Source organism: Dryobates pubescens, chromosome 33 (assembly GCF_014839835.1).
Source record: "Dryobates pubescens isolate bDryPub1 chromosome 33, bDryPub1.pri, whole genome shotgun sequence".
Taxonomy (NCBI): domain Eukaryota; kingdom Metazoa; phylum Chordata; class Aves; order Piciformes; family Picidae; genus Dryobates; species Dryobates pubescens.
Genome location: NC_071644.1, coordinates 5,324,789 through 5,340,115, shown reverse-complemented (window position 1 = coordinate 5,340,115; position 15,327 = coordinate 5,324,789). Strand labels below are relative to the sequence as shown.

The window sequence follows — 15,327 nt, the reverse complement described above, 5'->3', positions numbered from 1 at the left end:
TTGGCGAAACAAGGCATGTGCGGACTCGTTCAAACGGGAAGGCTTCAGCGGCCTAATCCAGCTCGGTCCACATCTGAGGGGCTGCTCCCGCCTCCGGGGAAACGGCGAGGCGCCTCCTATCGAGGCAGGCCCCACTTCCCTCACCGCCCCGTCCCTCACCGCCCCGTCCCTCGCGCCTCCCGCCTCCCGCCTCCCCTTAGCACCGGCCCCGCCCCTGTTGCCATGGCGCGCGCGGGCCGTCCCCCTCCCGCCACGACGAGGCGCCGGGCCCCGCCCCTCCCGCCAGGCCCCTCTCCCCGCGCCGGGCCCCGCCTCCCGGCGCTGCCATTGGCCGGCGCGGCGCGGGGCCCGGCATGCCCGCTCTGTGCGCGGCGCCGGGCGGGGTCACGTGATCCCGCCCCAAGATGGCCGCTGCCGCCCTCTTGTTTTGATGAATAATCTCTGCGCGGGGCAGGGGCCGCGGTGCGGGCGGGGGCTGAAGCCGAGCGACTCGGGCAGGTTGGAGCGGCCGGGCATCGGCTCCCTCTTGGCTGCGGCGGGCCTCGGCGGCAGTTGAGGCGCGTACGAGCTGCGGGTAGAGGGTCGGGGGCGGCGGCGGCGGTGGGGCCAGTTGCCGGCGGGCGAGGCGCGGCGCGGCCGCCCCGGAGATGCCCTTGTGAGGCGCCCCGAGAGGCAGAGGCGACAGGAGAGCGCTTCCTCGGAGCTGGCCCTTAGCGGGGCAGAGGAAAGCGCCCTCTCTCCGTTCACCATTAAGAGGAAGGCGATGGAGGAGCTGAGCACGGATGAGGTGAGTCTGTGGGGCCCGGGGCCTCAGGGGGTGAGCGGGAGGCGCCGCCAGGGGCGGCCGGGCCCCGCGAGGAAAGGGCACCAGTCTCTACCTGGGCCCTTTTTCTGACCCCAAGGTGAAACCCGTGCGTGGGAAGGAGCGTTCTGCAGCGCTCTGCCTTCGCCCGTTGTTTGTGCTCGATGTTCTTCGTGTGCCTCCTTTATCCGCTCTGCCCCTGACCTGCGACCCCCTGGCTGGTCGATGGAGTTGAATTGTTTCTCTTCTGGTTAATTGTTTGTTTTCTGTTTCCGTCTGCCAGATAGTCTTTGTCTGGAGGATGTCTTCTTTCAGTGTTCAATGCTAGGCGTGATCACTAGTGCGTGATTAAAAAAAACCCACTTTGCTTTTTAAGAGAGTGAAGCACTTCAAATTTTGCTTCCATGCAAGATATGTGTGTGTGGTCTTTCATATAATTTCTTCTTGAAACATTTTGTAACAGGCTCACTCGTTTTCTTGGTTCTTTGATTTACTTTCCTTTTTATTCAACCTCTTATTCTTTCACTTAAGAGTTAGGTGTGTTATGTTGTGGTAGATAAACATCTGCGACTGAAGAATGTGAACAGTTTCTTGTTTTCTCCTCTTGAAGAGTGACGTTTTGCTTTTTTAAAATACAGGCTAGGTTCTCTAGGTTTTGCTGGTATATTAGAGGACTCTGAAATGGATTCTGTCATGGTATTGATAAGGGTATAGGGAGTTTCCCACTATTCCACTGTAATGCTCAAATTGTGTACAGCTCTGTGTCTCCCTTCATACCTTCAAAATAACATGTTGTGGTGTGCTGCATATACATGAAGAGTATTGTATTGGACCAGCTGCAGCATAGATTCATTGCTGTACTTATACTCCAGGGACTATGCTCCCTGTACTTATACTCTAGGGAGACTCAAAAGAAGTATTTTTGTTCTGTACCATATCTTATGGTGGGACTGTAGAGCAAGGTGGCTGCTGTTGTCACTCAGGTTTATCTCCCAAAACACTAGGTGTTTTTCACTATGTTGTATATCATGATTTAGCAATCCCAGTATGTTGCAACAGGAACTGCAAGGAGATAGTTCATGCTGTTAACCTGATGAAGGTCCTCACAGTCTGTGGAAGCATTGAGAAAATTATTACAATTCTGATGTTGAGAGGAGTGGGATAGGATGCTGATGATGTAATCTCTGCTGTGAAAAGGGATCTTTCATTTTATAGGCATTTTCCATGAGTACTTTGTTTACATGCAATTATTCTGATTGTTAAACTGCATCTGCTTATGAGGTGTTTTATGATTAATTTCAGAATTATTTAACCTATGTAAGCTTGTTTGTGTCACTGCTTCAGCAAGTTCCTGACATCATCAAAAACACTGCATCATGGAACTGAGGCTGCAGAAAATGAGTTCTCCAGTAGGGACTCATCTACTTTTGCTGGCAAAGTGTTGGTCTGAAGTGACTCAAGTTTTTCCATGCCTTTCTAACACAGTTCAGCTAGGGCCAAAGCTGAATGATCTTTAGGTGATTGATTGAGACAACCCTATATCAATTTAGGAGAGTCATGCTGTAGCTTTTTATTGTTAAAGTGCCCCTCACTGGAAAAGCAGAGCCAAGTCTATTTTAATTTTCCTCCATCGCTCCACTTTACTCTTATTTGGTGCAGTGGACCCTAGATCAGACATGAACCAGCACAAGATAACACACAAGAATAGGGACTGCTCAGAAAAGAAGAGAATCAAGGCAAATGTGGGATAAAGTGGGAAAGAATGACGTGAACTTAGCATCTTTAAATATTTACATGATTTTTTTGAGAGGTTAAGTGGTTTCTGAGCATAGCATGTGACCAATATCACCCTAAAATGGAGCATTTCTTAAATCAATTAAACATGCTCTAATGAATACAAGGGAAATAAAACTATCCATTCAAATTTCCAAATCTGTACAAGAAAAGGTAGTGTTCTACAGTTGTGGTAGAATAAAATCTTCCTCTGGAGTCTCACTAACCAGTTGTCACTAAAGAAGATGTTGATAGAGACTTGCTTTTCAACTGGGAGTGTGTGAGCCTGAGGGACCAGTCTTCCTGCTTGTATCTTTATTGGTCTGCTGCACAATTAAATTATCAATTAACTGTCTTTAAGAGGGTGCTAGTTCTGCTTTGTAGTGTGTCCAGCTAACAGCTTTTAAGAAGTCCAGTAAGATCAAAAATGCATTTCTGAAAGGCACTACTCAAAGACATAGTGCAGATGTATCCAGCAAAACCTGTACTAATTACAAATCTCTGTGCTATTTCCATTCAATTGATGTGATTTATTTTTTTAAATCAACCTTTTCAGCTGTATATTACAGAGTTGGGCTCTGCAGGGAAGATGAGCATTGTTTGTGCTATAACCTGAGTAATGCTTAGTACCAAATAGCTTGTCACTGTTAGGTAATAGAATGATGTGTAACAGCTTTTGTTGTATGTCACTGCTGCCAATGCTCGGTGAGGTGTCCTAAGCTTTCCTGAGAAAATAGTCTAAGAACCCCACTCTCTTCAGGGTAATTTGGAGAGTCATCCAGTCTGCAATGAGAACAGGTCACGCTGAACTCCCACAAATCTCACTTTATTTGTGTTAGGTGAAGGCAACAGGTCGGGGCCTCATTTGTGTCTAGTGCTGTGCAAACCAGCTGCATCTTTTGAGTCCCCATGTTGTGCCCTGAACACAATGCCTGCCTTCCCTTGTCTTGATGCTGTGTAATCTTAAGGCATGAAGGAATTAACTGGGTAGAATGGGCGAACCAGTTTTATGCTGTGTTCTGAAGCTTATCTTTCAGCTTCCACCTTTGCCTTTCTAGCATAGAATCCGTTTCTTCCCTTTTGTTCTCTCTTACTTAAAACTTCCTAATATCCAAACGAAATTTCAGATTTCTGTGATAATTTTATGTAAACCTAGAGGAAAATCACAGCTCAGGTTAGTTAAGAATCAAGTCTGCTCCTTGAACAGTTGCTGAATGTACCCTCAGTTGTGAAAGCTCTTTCAGTGGAAAAAATACTCAGAGCTTATTTATATTTTAATGTTAATTTGTTCAGCAGTAAGGAAGCTAAGTATAGTTTGCCTATCATCCTTAAAGAGGCAGGGAAGAATCTCCTGTTAATGGCTGTCTCGTGTAAACTGCATTTATCTTACCTAAAGGCATCTCAGTGTCTGTGCAGATTGATTTGGTCTGTGCCATTTCCAGAATTGTATTTGCAGGGCAGGTTACTGTCTAGGAGGTTGGTCCATAAGGAAGGTGGATTGTTGAGGGATGAAGAGTGACAAATACAAGGCAGAAATTTTGTCTTGGTGTCCTCTTGTTTCAACAGCGATAATTTCAGCTGTTTTGGCTGTAATTTTGGCAGGGATCTAGCCTGGCATTGTAGATGAAGGAATGCTGAGTGGTACAGCGACCTCAAGTATCTGCTGGAAACTGGGAGATGAAGAGAGGTTTTGTGCAGATCATACCTTGTGAGGGATATGACCTTGTTTGACAAACCAACGTTTCACTGTATTTAGGAATAAATGTATACCATGGTTTTTCCTTGTCAAATATCTGAACATCAGATTTGGAGCTAGCTAGCAAGAATGAATATAAACAGTTGTGTGAAAGTTTCACATCACATTGCTTTTCCTTCCTTTTTACATAATTAATCTTTCTCCCTCAGCCACTTCTGCATGTATGGACTGTGTGTGCATTTCTGTCTGTTTTTTCCTTCATTCTTCCCTGTCATTCCTGGCATTCCCATCTGAAAGCCACGCTCATAGGTTAGTCAAATGGTAAGGAAACATCCTTTAAAACCTCAATTCAGCCACCTGGTTATTTCAATTCAGCTAGCTCGCTTTACTGATAGTCATTTTGTACAGCTTTGTTAGCTATGAACACTTCACTAGGATTCAGCAATAGGGACCATGGAAATGGGGACATGTTGCTGAGCTTTGCTCAGTAATGCCTCTGAGGGGTGAGATAGTTCTCTAGGAATCAAGATGTAAGAAAAGTGGAAAAAACCCCCATATTAAAATCCAAACATTTTGGAGACCCTAATGTGTACAGCTGCTACTTATGGCAAAGCTAAACAATTTATGTAGTAAGCTCCCTGTTTCACTCGGTGAAGAGAGGTGAAGACTATATAATCACAGCTTTAGACTTCAGTTAGACTTTATTTTCTAGCTGCCTTCCATGTTCATGTGGTGACACCTGTCATGGAGGGAGATGTAGTTCCAGACACTGTTTTCCCACAGTTTTTGAAGTCTGATTTAATTTGATCTGCTCTTCTTCCTGTTCGAGTAGGTTTCACAGGCCATTAAGTGACTGCAGTAATGTAGGATAGACATTGACTTGACACAGATCTTTTGTTCATTCTTTCACTTGCTTGGCAGTTCTTTAGGATTATGAGCAGAAATGAAAACTGAGATTGTATACAGTGCTTGAGTGTCACAGTACAAAAGAAGGAATAACGTGAATTGCAGGGAATGGACACCCTCAAATTTTTGTGGGGTTTTTGTTGTGTTGTTTTTTTCTGCTGGGCCTGGAGATGCAAACTTTAGGAACATATCCTCTGAGGCAGCCTGTGATAATAATTAATTTCTTTCTGTTTTTCATTTATGCTTCAAATTTCCCTTGAAACCCTTATAAATGATGAGGTTTATTTTGTCTGTTTATTTCTGATGTATAATATTAGTGTTACACAGTCCACTGATTTTACTAAATAGGTTCATAACAGTTTTCTGAAGTCAGATTTTGAAGTCAGATGCTTCTCTGTCTTATTAGTAACTGTAATAACTGTTATTTAAATTCTGTGTGCTGAAATGTCTCTAGGTGATAAGAGGATGCAATTTACTGGCTGTCTTCTTAAAATGCTTCTGCCCAGCAGATGAATTGTATGTTTCTAGTGTGTTTTACATTAACTTGGTTAACAGTGGTTGCCTTTAATAACTTTAAGCACTGGTGTTTTTATTAGTATCATGGTGTGAAATTAAGGCAAAGGTCATGTTTATATTGTCCCTTTTATCAGATTAATGCAGTTTGTTTTATCAAGTGCCAAAATAAATGGGGAGGAGCGTTGCAGGTTTTGAAATCGCTGATCAGTAAATGTTAAATGTGTCTTACACAACCATTCTTGTTCAAGGATCACCTTCTCCATGTCCAGGAGCAAAGTATACTGACAAAGAGGAAAGCAGTAAAGAGGAAGGCAGGCTAGGAGATGTGCAAGAAGCTCCTGGAACTGCTGTCACAGAAAAAGAAACTCCTCGAGGAGTGGGAAAAAAGGACAGCTAGAGTGGGGGCTATATAAGAAAGCTGCCCAAGCAGCAAGAGACCTGGTTAGAAAAGCTAAAGCTCAGTTAGAATTAAATCTAGCCAGGGAGATAAGTGGAACAGCAAAAATTTCTGTAGGTATATTCATGGTAAAAAGAAGACTTAGGGAAGGTGTGGGCCCCCTCAGAAAAAAAATAGGTGAACTGGTGGCAAGTGACACGAAGGAGGCTGAGGTTCTCAATGACTTCTTTACCTCAGTCTTCACGGGCAGGGGCTCCAGCCATGCTCTTGGAGTCGTGGAAGATAATGGCCGGGGCTGGAAGGAGGAACTGCCCATTGTGAGTGAAGATTAGGTTCATGACCATCTGACAAACCTGAAAGGATTCAAGTCCATGGGAGCTGATGGGATGCACCCGTGGGTACTGAGGGAATTGGGGATGAGGTTGCTAAACCGCTCTCTGTTATATTCCTAAAGTCCTGTCAGTCTGGGTAGGTGCCCACCGACTGGAAAAGGGGAAACATAACCCTCATTTTCAACAAGAACCACCGTAGGCCAGTCAGTCTCACCTCTGTGCCTGGTAAGATCATGGAGCAGATCCTCCTGGAGGCACTGCTGAGGCAGAAGAATAGCCATGAGGTGATTGGGTGCAATCAGCACAGCTTCACCAAGGGCAAATCTTGCCTGACAAACCTGGTGGCCTTCTATGACAAGGTCACAACATCAATAGACAAGGGACAAGCAACTGACATCATTTACCTGGACCTGAGCAGAGCCTTTGACACTGTCCCACATGGCATCCAGGTCTCCCAGCTGGTAAAATATGGTTTTGATGGATGGACAATGCAGTGGATAAAGAACTGGCTTGACAGCCACACCCAAAGAGTGGCTATCAGTCAGACAGTGTCCAAGTGGCGGTCAGTGACAAGTGGAGTCCCTCATGGATCAGTACTAGGACCAATCCTGTTCAACATCTTTGTCAGTGACATGGACAGTGGCATTGAGTGCACCCTCAGCAGCAAGCTGTGGTGGGGCTGACATGCTGGAGGGAACGCATCCCTCCAGAGGGACCTTGACAGGCTGGAGAGATGGGCCCAAGCCAACCTCATGAGATTCAACAAGACCAAGTGTAAGGTCCTGCATCTGGGTCAGGGCAATCCCAAGCACTAATACAGGCTGGGCAGTGACTGGCTTGAGAGTAGCCCTGAAGAAATGGACTTGGGTGTACTGGTTGACAAGAAGCTCATCATGAGCCACCGGTGTGCACGTGTAGCCCAGAAAGCCAACCAGATATTGGGCTGCGTCAAGGGAGGTGGCTTAGCAGGTCAAGGGAGGTGATTCTTCTCTTCTACTCCGCTCTAGCGAGACCTGACTTGGAGTAGGAGTACTGTGTCCAGTTCTGGACCCCTGTTACAGGAAAGATCTGGAGGTGCTGGAATGTGTCCAGAGAACAGCCATGAGGATGATCAGAGGGCTGGAGCTCCTCTGCTACGGAGACAGGCTGAGAGAGTTGGAGTTATTCAGTCTGAAGAAGAGAAAACTCTGAGGAGACCTTATTATGGCCTTCCAGTATCTTAGGGGGCCTACAAGAAAGCTGGGGAGGGACTTTTTAGGGTGTCAGGTAATGATAGGACTAGGGGGAATGGATCAAAACTAGAAAAGGGTAGATTCAGATTGGGTGTTAGGAAAGAGTTCTTCCCCATGAGGGTGGTGAGACACTGGAACAGGCTGCCCAAGGAGGTGGTGGGGGCCCCATCCTTGGAGGCTTTTAAGGCGAGACTGGATGTGGCTGTGAGCAACCTGATCTAGTGTGAGGTGTCCCTGCTCATGGCAGGGAGGTTGGAACTGTATGATCCTTGAGGTCCCTTCCAACCCTGACAATTCTGTGATTCAAGGGACAAGCACAGCGTTCTTCTGTCCAAATGCTTTTCCAAGGCAGCAAATACATAGTTAAAATCTAGAGGTGAAAAGGATTTTATTTTTTTTCACATGGAATGGAGGAGTTGCAGCTCCATTTAGCAAGTCACCAAGTAAAGCTGCTCTGTTTCCAGTTTCACAGGAGTGAGTGCCCCTGCCCTGTAGGTGGGCCCCAAGGGCAGCCACGAGGGGTGTGTGTGGTTGTTCATGTGTGAACCTACCTCTCCATTTGCTGTTGTGTTACTCCCTTTGTGCAGATCCGTCGAAGGCGCCTTGCTCGGCTGGCGGGTGGGCCGTCCTCCCAGCCTAGTACTCCACTGACGTCACCACAGAGAGAGACCCCACCGGGACCACCTGTAGTGGCACCAGCTCCGGGGCCATCCCATAGTCTAGGCCTAAATGTCCACAGCATGACCCCAGCTACCTCTCCAATTGGTGCTTCAGGTAGGTTGGCATGTTAGTGACAAAAATTACTGTGTGTCTGCTGAAAGCTCTGCAAGTCCACATCTTCAGAACATAAGCACCACTTCTGGTGCTGTTTCTGCTGTTGCTGAAAGCTTTCAGAAAGCAACATTGTAAAATGGTGAATTAAGGTACTTTCCATTTTCATTTTCCAGGTAATAAGCAGTTGTAGCAACATGATAAATAGCACATATAATTAATATAGAATAATACAATAAATAATATACCACTTGGCATTCCTTCATCTGCAGTGCCAGGATAGATCCCTGCTGAAGCTGCAGCAAAACCAGTTGAAATCATCATACATAACATTTAATAATGTAAGAATATATAAAATATATTAATAGTAATACAAACAAACAATAAACTGGTTTCCAGGTGTCAGTAAATTAATGGCATTTAAAATCTGATTACCAAACCTTGAAGTTTGTAATATGGTTTAATGTGACAGAACATTAAAGACAAGAAAGCCAGTCTGTCAAGGTGACAGGAAAAAAACCCTTTTCAGTCTTGCAACACAGTTTTTATTGATTGGTTTCTAGGTACCTGTTAGCAATTGGTCCCAAGTTCATTTTTGATCTTTGATTTCTAGCATATGGCACAATTAAAAATAGTAGGCTGTGGACTGAGCACTGTCAATGTAAAAATAAAGTATTTGCTTTCTCCTTTATTAATTTGCCCATTTCACTATTTACTGGAGTGAACATAAGTAGGGTATTTATAAGTGATATTTCTTTCAGAAGATGTGTTGAAAACAGAGAAAGTGTGGCAAGTTAGGAAGGTTGCTTTGTAAGGAGGTGAAGACAATATTATTATATATAAGACACTTTGGAATTAAAACAAATAATTCTGATTTGAAGTTGGATGTCTTGGAAATAAAACCAATTTAGCACATTTTCCAGTATTGTGGTATTTATCTGAAAACTGAAAGGCATGTTGTGTTACTGAGAGGTTCACAAAACCAGTCTCTGAGCAAGTGTCAAGATGGTTTTAAGTAAGTTTTTAGTATCACAGAATCATTTAGATTGGAAGAGTGCCTCAAGATTGAGTCCAACCATTTGATCTTTTCATACTGAGATGCCCAAAACTGCACACTGTACTAGAAGCAATTTCTAATAATTGTAGAAATAGTTTCTGCAGTGCTCTTTGCTAAGCATGCAAAATTCTTTATCTGATTACATATTGGTTTTCTGAAATGTCATTCTTTTCCTGTTGGCAAGTACAGTAATTTACAAGCTTAAATCTTGTAATTTTATGACAGTGCTGTTCTGAGATCCCTAGAAGTGACTCCTTCCTGCTTATTTCATAGCATTGTACCCAAAGCAGGACAGAGAAAAGCTATCAGAAGCACTTCCTGAGAAAAGCTCGTTGCAGATGGAATTCAACACTGTGCATTGTCCTCATGAGTATAGACAGCAACCCAGAAGCAAAGGTGACTCTTTTTTTTAAGTGCAGTGCAGAGGTCATTTACTGTTCACCAGGCCTGTAGTTACATGACTATTTTAACTCATCTTAGGTCTGACTCTTGCTGAAAGAAGTGTTTTTCCCTGCCTCTCCCTCTGCTGTCCTTAGCAACTGTGCAGAGAGGTGCCTTATCACCTTAATCCAGGTGGACACTAATCCAGAAAATATAAATGATCAGTTTTAAAATAGATGAGGTCCTGATTCAACTGTTTTAAGTGATCATGTCAACAGAGCAGGAGCTGTGGAAGCAGGTACCTGAAGATAGAAATGTTTGTGTGTTGGAAGCTGAGTTTATCACGATTTGAAATGGTCAGGAAGCCATGACCTGAGAGACTTATGTTTTAAGAATTTATCTTTTGGTAGCTAATTCTGCAGAGTAGATTGACCAGAAGCAGCAGTTACCTAGGGGCCAATACACTGTTTGCTTCCTACAAGCCATTCATTGCAGCTATTTAAGAGTGCCTGTCTTCTGCACACCAGGATGTCGTCTATGGTTAAACTGGGAAATAGATCAGGGAAAAAACCTTCCCAACTGATTGTCTGCTGTATTTAGCATAAATGAAGACTCCGCTTCAGTGTGGTTTGTAAGAGCTCCTTTGAGCAGCAGGTTAAAATGACTGCAGAGAATTTTAATTTATTTGGACATACAGAGAGCAGCCCCAGCAGAAGAGTGTCCTTGTAAGCATCCAGTTTTCTGAGAAGTTGCATGTCGTGGTGAGGTCAGAGTTGCACATCAATTGAATGGAAACTATGATTGTTATTTTATCTCTGTTTTGAAAATATTTTGGAGAGCCTAAACCCAGCCTGTGGGTGACAGTTACACATAATGGGAGTGTGATCTTCATAATGCTGTTGTTTCCTTTTATGTCATTTACTTATATTTTTATAAAGGAAAACTGCAACTTTGTGTGTCAGGTATTTTTTTTTATTGTATACCTGATCCAGCAAAGTGCAGATGGAGGTGAATTCTGGAGGATTTGTTGTGAAAAGGTGATAGGTAGGACAGTTTGCTGGAGAAATCCTGGTAGTGAGTGCTGCAGTCTAACTGTTAAAATACAGAGTAACTGCTTCTAAATGAGGTTTTTCTGCCTTCTGCAGTTCTGTACCTGTTTTGTAAGGAGTTGTTTCAAATCTTGAACAGCTAGGGGAAGGGTGCTCATAAACAAACTTCCTGTGTCAAGGAGCATAGTCCTGATCTGTTCTGTTTTGCTGCCCCCACTGTTAACTTCAGAATGTGTTGCCACCTCAAACATGGGACAAGCTTGCACTTTGCAGTAGCAGCATGAAATACAGCTAGTGCTGGAATTTAAAAATAGGTTGCCAGTCTGGTTTTACACTTTTCACTTGAAACGTAATTCCCTTTGGGGAATGTCTTGTAAACTGCAGGCAAGAGAACCCGGAGTGCAATTCACTGATGCTTTCTTTTTAAACAGCTGGAGGAATAATAGCTTTTGTCCTACTCCTTCAAGGACTCTGTTTACTGACATGCAAATACCTGATATTGATAAAGCTACAGTTACAGATTACAGTTGTTGCTACTTTTGAAGACATGACTTCAAACAGTGCCTTCAGGGATAGACTACGCTTAAGAGCCCTCACGTAGATGTTTGTGGAACTCATTCAGCTGTATTGCTGTTGAATTCAAGGATTTTTCTGGATTATTTGGAATTGGGCATGTAACTTTCCTCCTACCATGCTAGTATCCAACACTTTCCTGAAGAAGTCTTTATTGCAGACGGAAGCTCTCTGTTCGTATCCTGCCCGTTCATACGATATCAGCCATGCTCCAAAGCCATTCTATTGCTCTCCATTTGCTGGTGATGCACTTAGAGTGTGTTGTTTGGACTGCTTGGATGCTTATTTTATTCCTGTGCTGCACAAAAACTGCTGACCATTTCCCAGTAAATTGTGGGAGGTTTTGTGGGAAGACTATCAGAACTCAAATTAATTTTGTCCATTGTAATGACCCAGCATGAAGTCCTGTTCTAGTAGGACAGACTTGAGAGTGTCTTTGACAGTCAAGGTAGTGTACAGAGTATACTACCTGATATATCTTATAAGGGAGCAGTTTGCTAGTGGTGAGTGCTTGTTTGTGTGGGTTTTTTTTTTTGTGGGAGTGAATCTGAGCACTTCATGGATGCAAATTCAGGTAAGCATTTCTATGTGAGTGCTGCAAGGGGAGATAGAAAATGTGATTTTTTTCTGTGGTCAAATGTGAATATTATTAACATTTATTTCCTAGTGCATTGCTAAGTGCTGAAGAGCAGAGGTGGAAAAAAGTATTTCCACTCCTTTTGCACCTAATAACTATGAAGTGCTTTATCTCTGTAGCAGTAATTTTTGGGGTACCTTTTCTCTAGGAGTAGCCCACCGAAGCCAGAGCAGCGAAGGAGTGAGTTCACTCAGCAGTTCTCCATCTAACAGCCTTGAAACTCAATCTCAGTCTCTCTCTCGGTCTCAGAGCATGGATATTGATAGTGTCTCCTGTGAGAAAAGGTAAAAAAATCCAGCTCATGTGAGTTAGCAAATACTGCTCCATGCTAATTGTCAAACCCACTTACACAGGCAGATGTCCTGCCATCTCTCACTTCCAGCTCTGTTAATGCAATAGGGTTTGATGCTTAGAACAGACATGCTGTTTAGACCACTGTAATGCTTTCTCTAGTCTGGTTTTAATGGGGATTACTGACCTAAAGTGATAAAAGACAAAGCATTATCTTAGACATTAAGTGATAAATGTGTCTGGTGGGGGTAACGCAGCAACTCTATTTAAAAAAGTGGTGGGCTGTGACAGCTGTGCAGTTTGTGTTGCCTGCTGAAGAAATTCAGAATAGTTTCTTGTATTCAAAATAACTGTAATGTGAGCAGCATTTATCAGCTAGTGATTTTAATTGCTGTTTATGCACAGCTAATGGCTGTTCTTGTTACATTTTTTTTTCCTCTACCACTTCTAATTATCATGACAATCCTTCAGTCAGCATCTGGACACTAGGAGGGGAAGTTCTTTATTTTGGGGGTGGTGAGACTCTGGAACAGGTTGCCCAGGGAGGTGGTGGAGGCCCCATCCTGGAGACATTCAAGGTCAGGTTTTATGGGGATCAGAGCAACCTGCTCTAGTTGTGGATGTCCCTGCTTACTGCAGGAGTTTGGGCTAGATGACCTCTAGAGGTCCCTTCCAACCCAGTGCATTCTGTGATCTTACAGAGGACTCTCTGGCTTTCTACAAGTTAATGAGCTTCTCTTACTTCCATTTACAGTATGTCCCAGGTAGATGTGGATTCAGGAATTGAAAACATGGAGGTTGATGAGAATGATCGCAGAGAGAAAAGGAGTCTGACAGATAAGGTTAGTTTGGTTTATGTTGGCTGGATCGGGAGTGATGCAGAGCTCTGGCTTTTGAACCAGACCTCAGATATCAGCTGTGAACAGGTTCTTCACTGCTTTCCCTCATTAAAATTTGTGGGAATGGGAAAAAAAAACCCTCAAAAGTCCCAATATCAAAGCCACCTTTTGATTTGTTTCAAACTGGTTTATGAATAACATTTGAAAACTCTGAAGAAAATGTTTTTGTTATATATCCTACAATGAAATGACCTGTTAATGCTCAGCTCTTTTTTTAATATGCTGTAGGCCTGAAGAAATATTTCTGAAGACACTTCTGGAGACTGTTGCAGCTAAATTATGTAGCATTTAGAGGTCTACTAACAGAGTACTGCTTTAAATGTTACGGTTGCTAAAGTAATGCTATATGATAAGATTTTTCTTAATGATGTTCTAAGAAAATAAGGAATACCTATCAAGGTTTGAATAGATGGTAGAACCCTTTAAAGTGAAACAAAGCATGCAAGTGTAAAGGTTGAATTCACTCCTAAAATTGTCCTCTTTGTTAATTGATTTTAAGGCCCGCGTGAAATAAAGCCATAAAGAAATGGGATGTTGGTGTAATGTAGAGAAGTATCTAAAACAACTCTTGCAGTGCTCATTAGGTGTCTGTTTATTCCTGCACTGTCAGTAGTAAGGTCGGTTGGTAAAAGCCTGGCTGAAAGCCATGGAGCAGTTACCCTGGTGGAGAATCCTTCCAGTGAATTCCTAGCTGCAAATCAGGCAGTTGGACAGCTTGCATTGTGCTGCTGTGAAATAAATAGCTTGGAATCAAGGACAGTCTTGAAGAGGAGGGGTGGGGAGCAGAGAAAGGTAAAAGTTTGCAATCTTGGTTCAATTTCTCTTACTCATTTGGAGATACCATAAAGTGAAGTGGATAGGAGACACCGTGGTCCTTATTTATTAGTAAAAAATGATCATGCTTGGCTATCTGCATTGGAAATGTCAATATTAAAGCTTTCTTTACAGAGGTAGGAAAGGAAATAGATTTGAAAACAGGAAAGACTTGGGGAAACTCACTCCTTCCTGTGCTTTCATTTTTACAAGAAACTCTTAAAACACTTGTGCACAAGAAAAAAATGTGAATACTCAATTCATTACTTAAACCAGCCATCAGAGGTATCTTGGGTAAATTTCCCTTCCTAGTATGTGTTTTGAATGTGTTTTGGGAATTTACTTCCTGCTGGATTTGTAGGTTTCTGCTACATCTTGTCTGCATCTTTTTGTGTGTGTGTTTCTTTCCAGGGGTTTTTTCTAAATAGATTTTGACCAATATATCAATATTGCTTCTGAAGTGTACAAAGTCTGCCACTGAGAGTTAGTCTCAAGCTGTTTAAAGATCCACAGCTGATTGGCTCTTGATCAATACAATTGAAAAGAAGTTGACTTACTGGTTTTTTTTTTGGTTTTTATTTAATCCCCTTCTACCAAGGAACCGCTGGCTGGGTCTGAAGTGTCTGAGGAGCAAGCTTTACAGCTGGTCTGTAAGATCTTCAGAGTCTCTTGGAAGGACCGAGATAGAGATGTTATCTTCCTGAATTCACTCTCTGCCCAGTTCAAGCAGAACCCAAAGGAAGGTAAGCAGCAGAACTGTTACTGTCAGGGATGGTTTCAGCTGAGTGCCATGTTCCCTACACTTTATTTTGAGCTTTTTCTCTTTGCTACCATGCCAGAGCCACCTGCATGTGGTCTTTGCCCAACTTCACGTAGCAGGAAATGAAATCCCCAAAAAGGAACATGGGACCAACTGGTCATAGCTCCAGCTTCAGTCACTTGCTGTGCTGGTGTTGGTGATGTTTTCTGTTGTCGAAGTACTGGGCTGATCTTGTGGTTTTGCTGGAATTACTTTTTCTCAGGAGCCTTTTACTAAATTCATGAGCTGGCTTGAATCCCAATAGACATTTAGGAGTTAATTTGATAAGAATTCCTGATTATTTGATAACTAACTGTATTTTCTGTGTCAGCTGTAAGATATGACCAAATACAGAGTTGTGATGTGGGGGTTGTGCATGGTGTTTTTGCTTTCTTTGACATAA

At 43.2% G+C, this 15,327-nt stretch overlaps 1 protein-coding gene across 2 annotated transcripts in view; it reads left to right on the top strand.

Moving 5' to 3' along the window:
• Nucleotides 1–395: 395 nt before the first annotated feature.
• The window catches only part of UBE4B (ubiquitination factor E4B), a 39,694-nt gene continuing 24,762 nt past the window's right edge, over nt 396–15,327 (top strand). Inside the window, exons 1-5 of one of the 2 annotated variants that reach the window (XM_054175944.1) lie at nt 396–787; nt 8,242–8,428; nt 12,271–12,406; nt 13,168–13,255; nt 14,724–14,868. In XM_054175944.1, coding sequence (XP_054031919.1) covers nt 764–787; nt 8,242–8,428; nt 12,271–12,406; nt 13,168–13,255; nt 14,724–14,868 — 580 coding nt within the window. In that variant the 5' untranslated portion in view covers nt 396–763. The remainder of the gene's footprint in view (nt 788–8,241; nt 8,429–12,270; nt 12,407–13,167; nt 13,256–14,723; nt 14,869–15,327) is intronic. The other variant, XM_054175945.1, reaches the window with a different exon arrangement.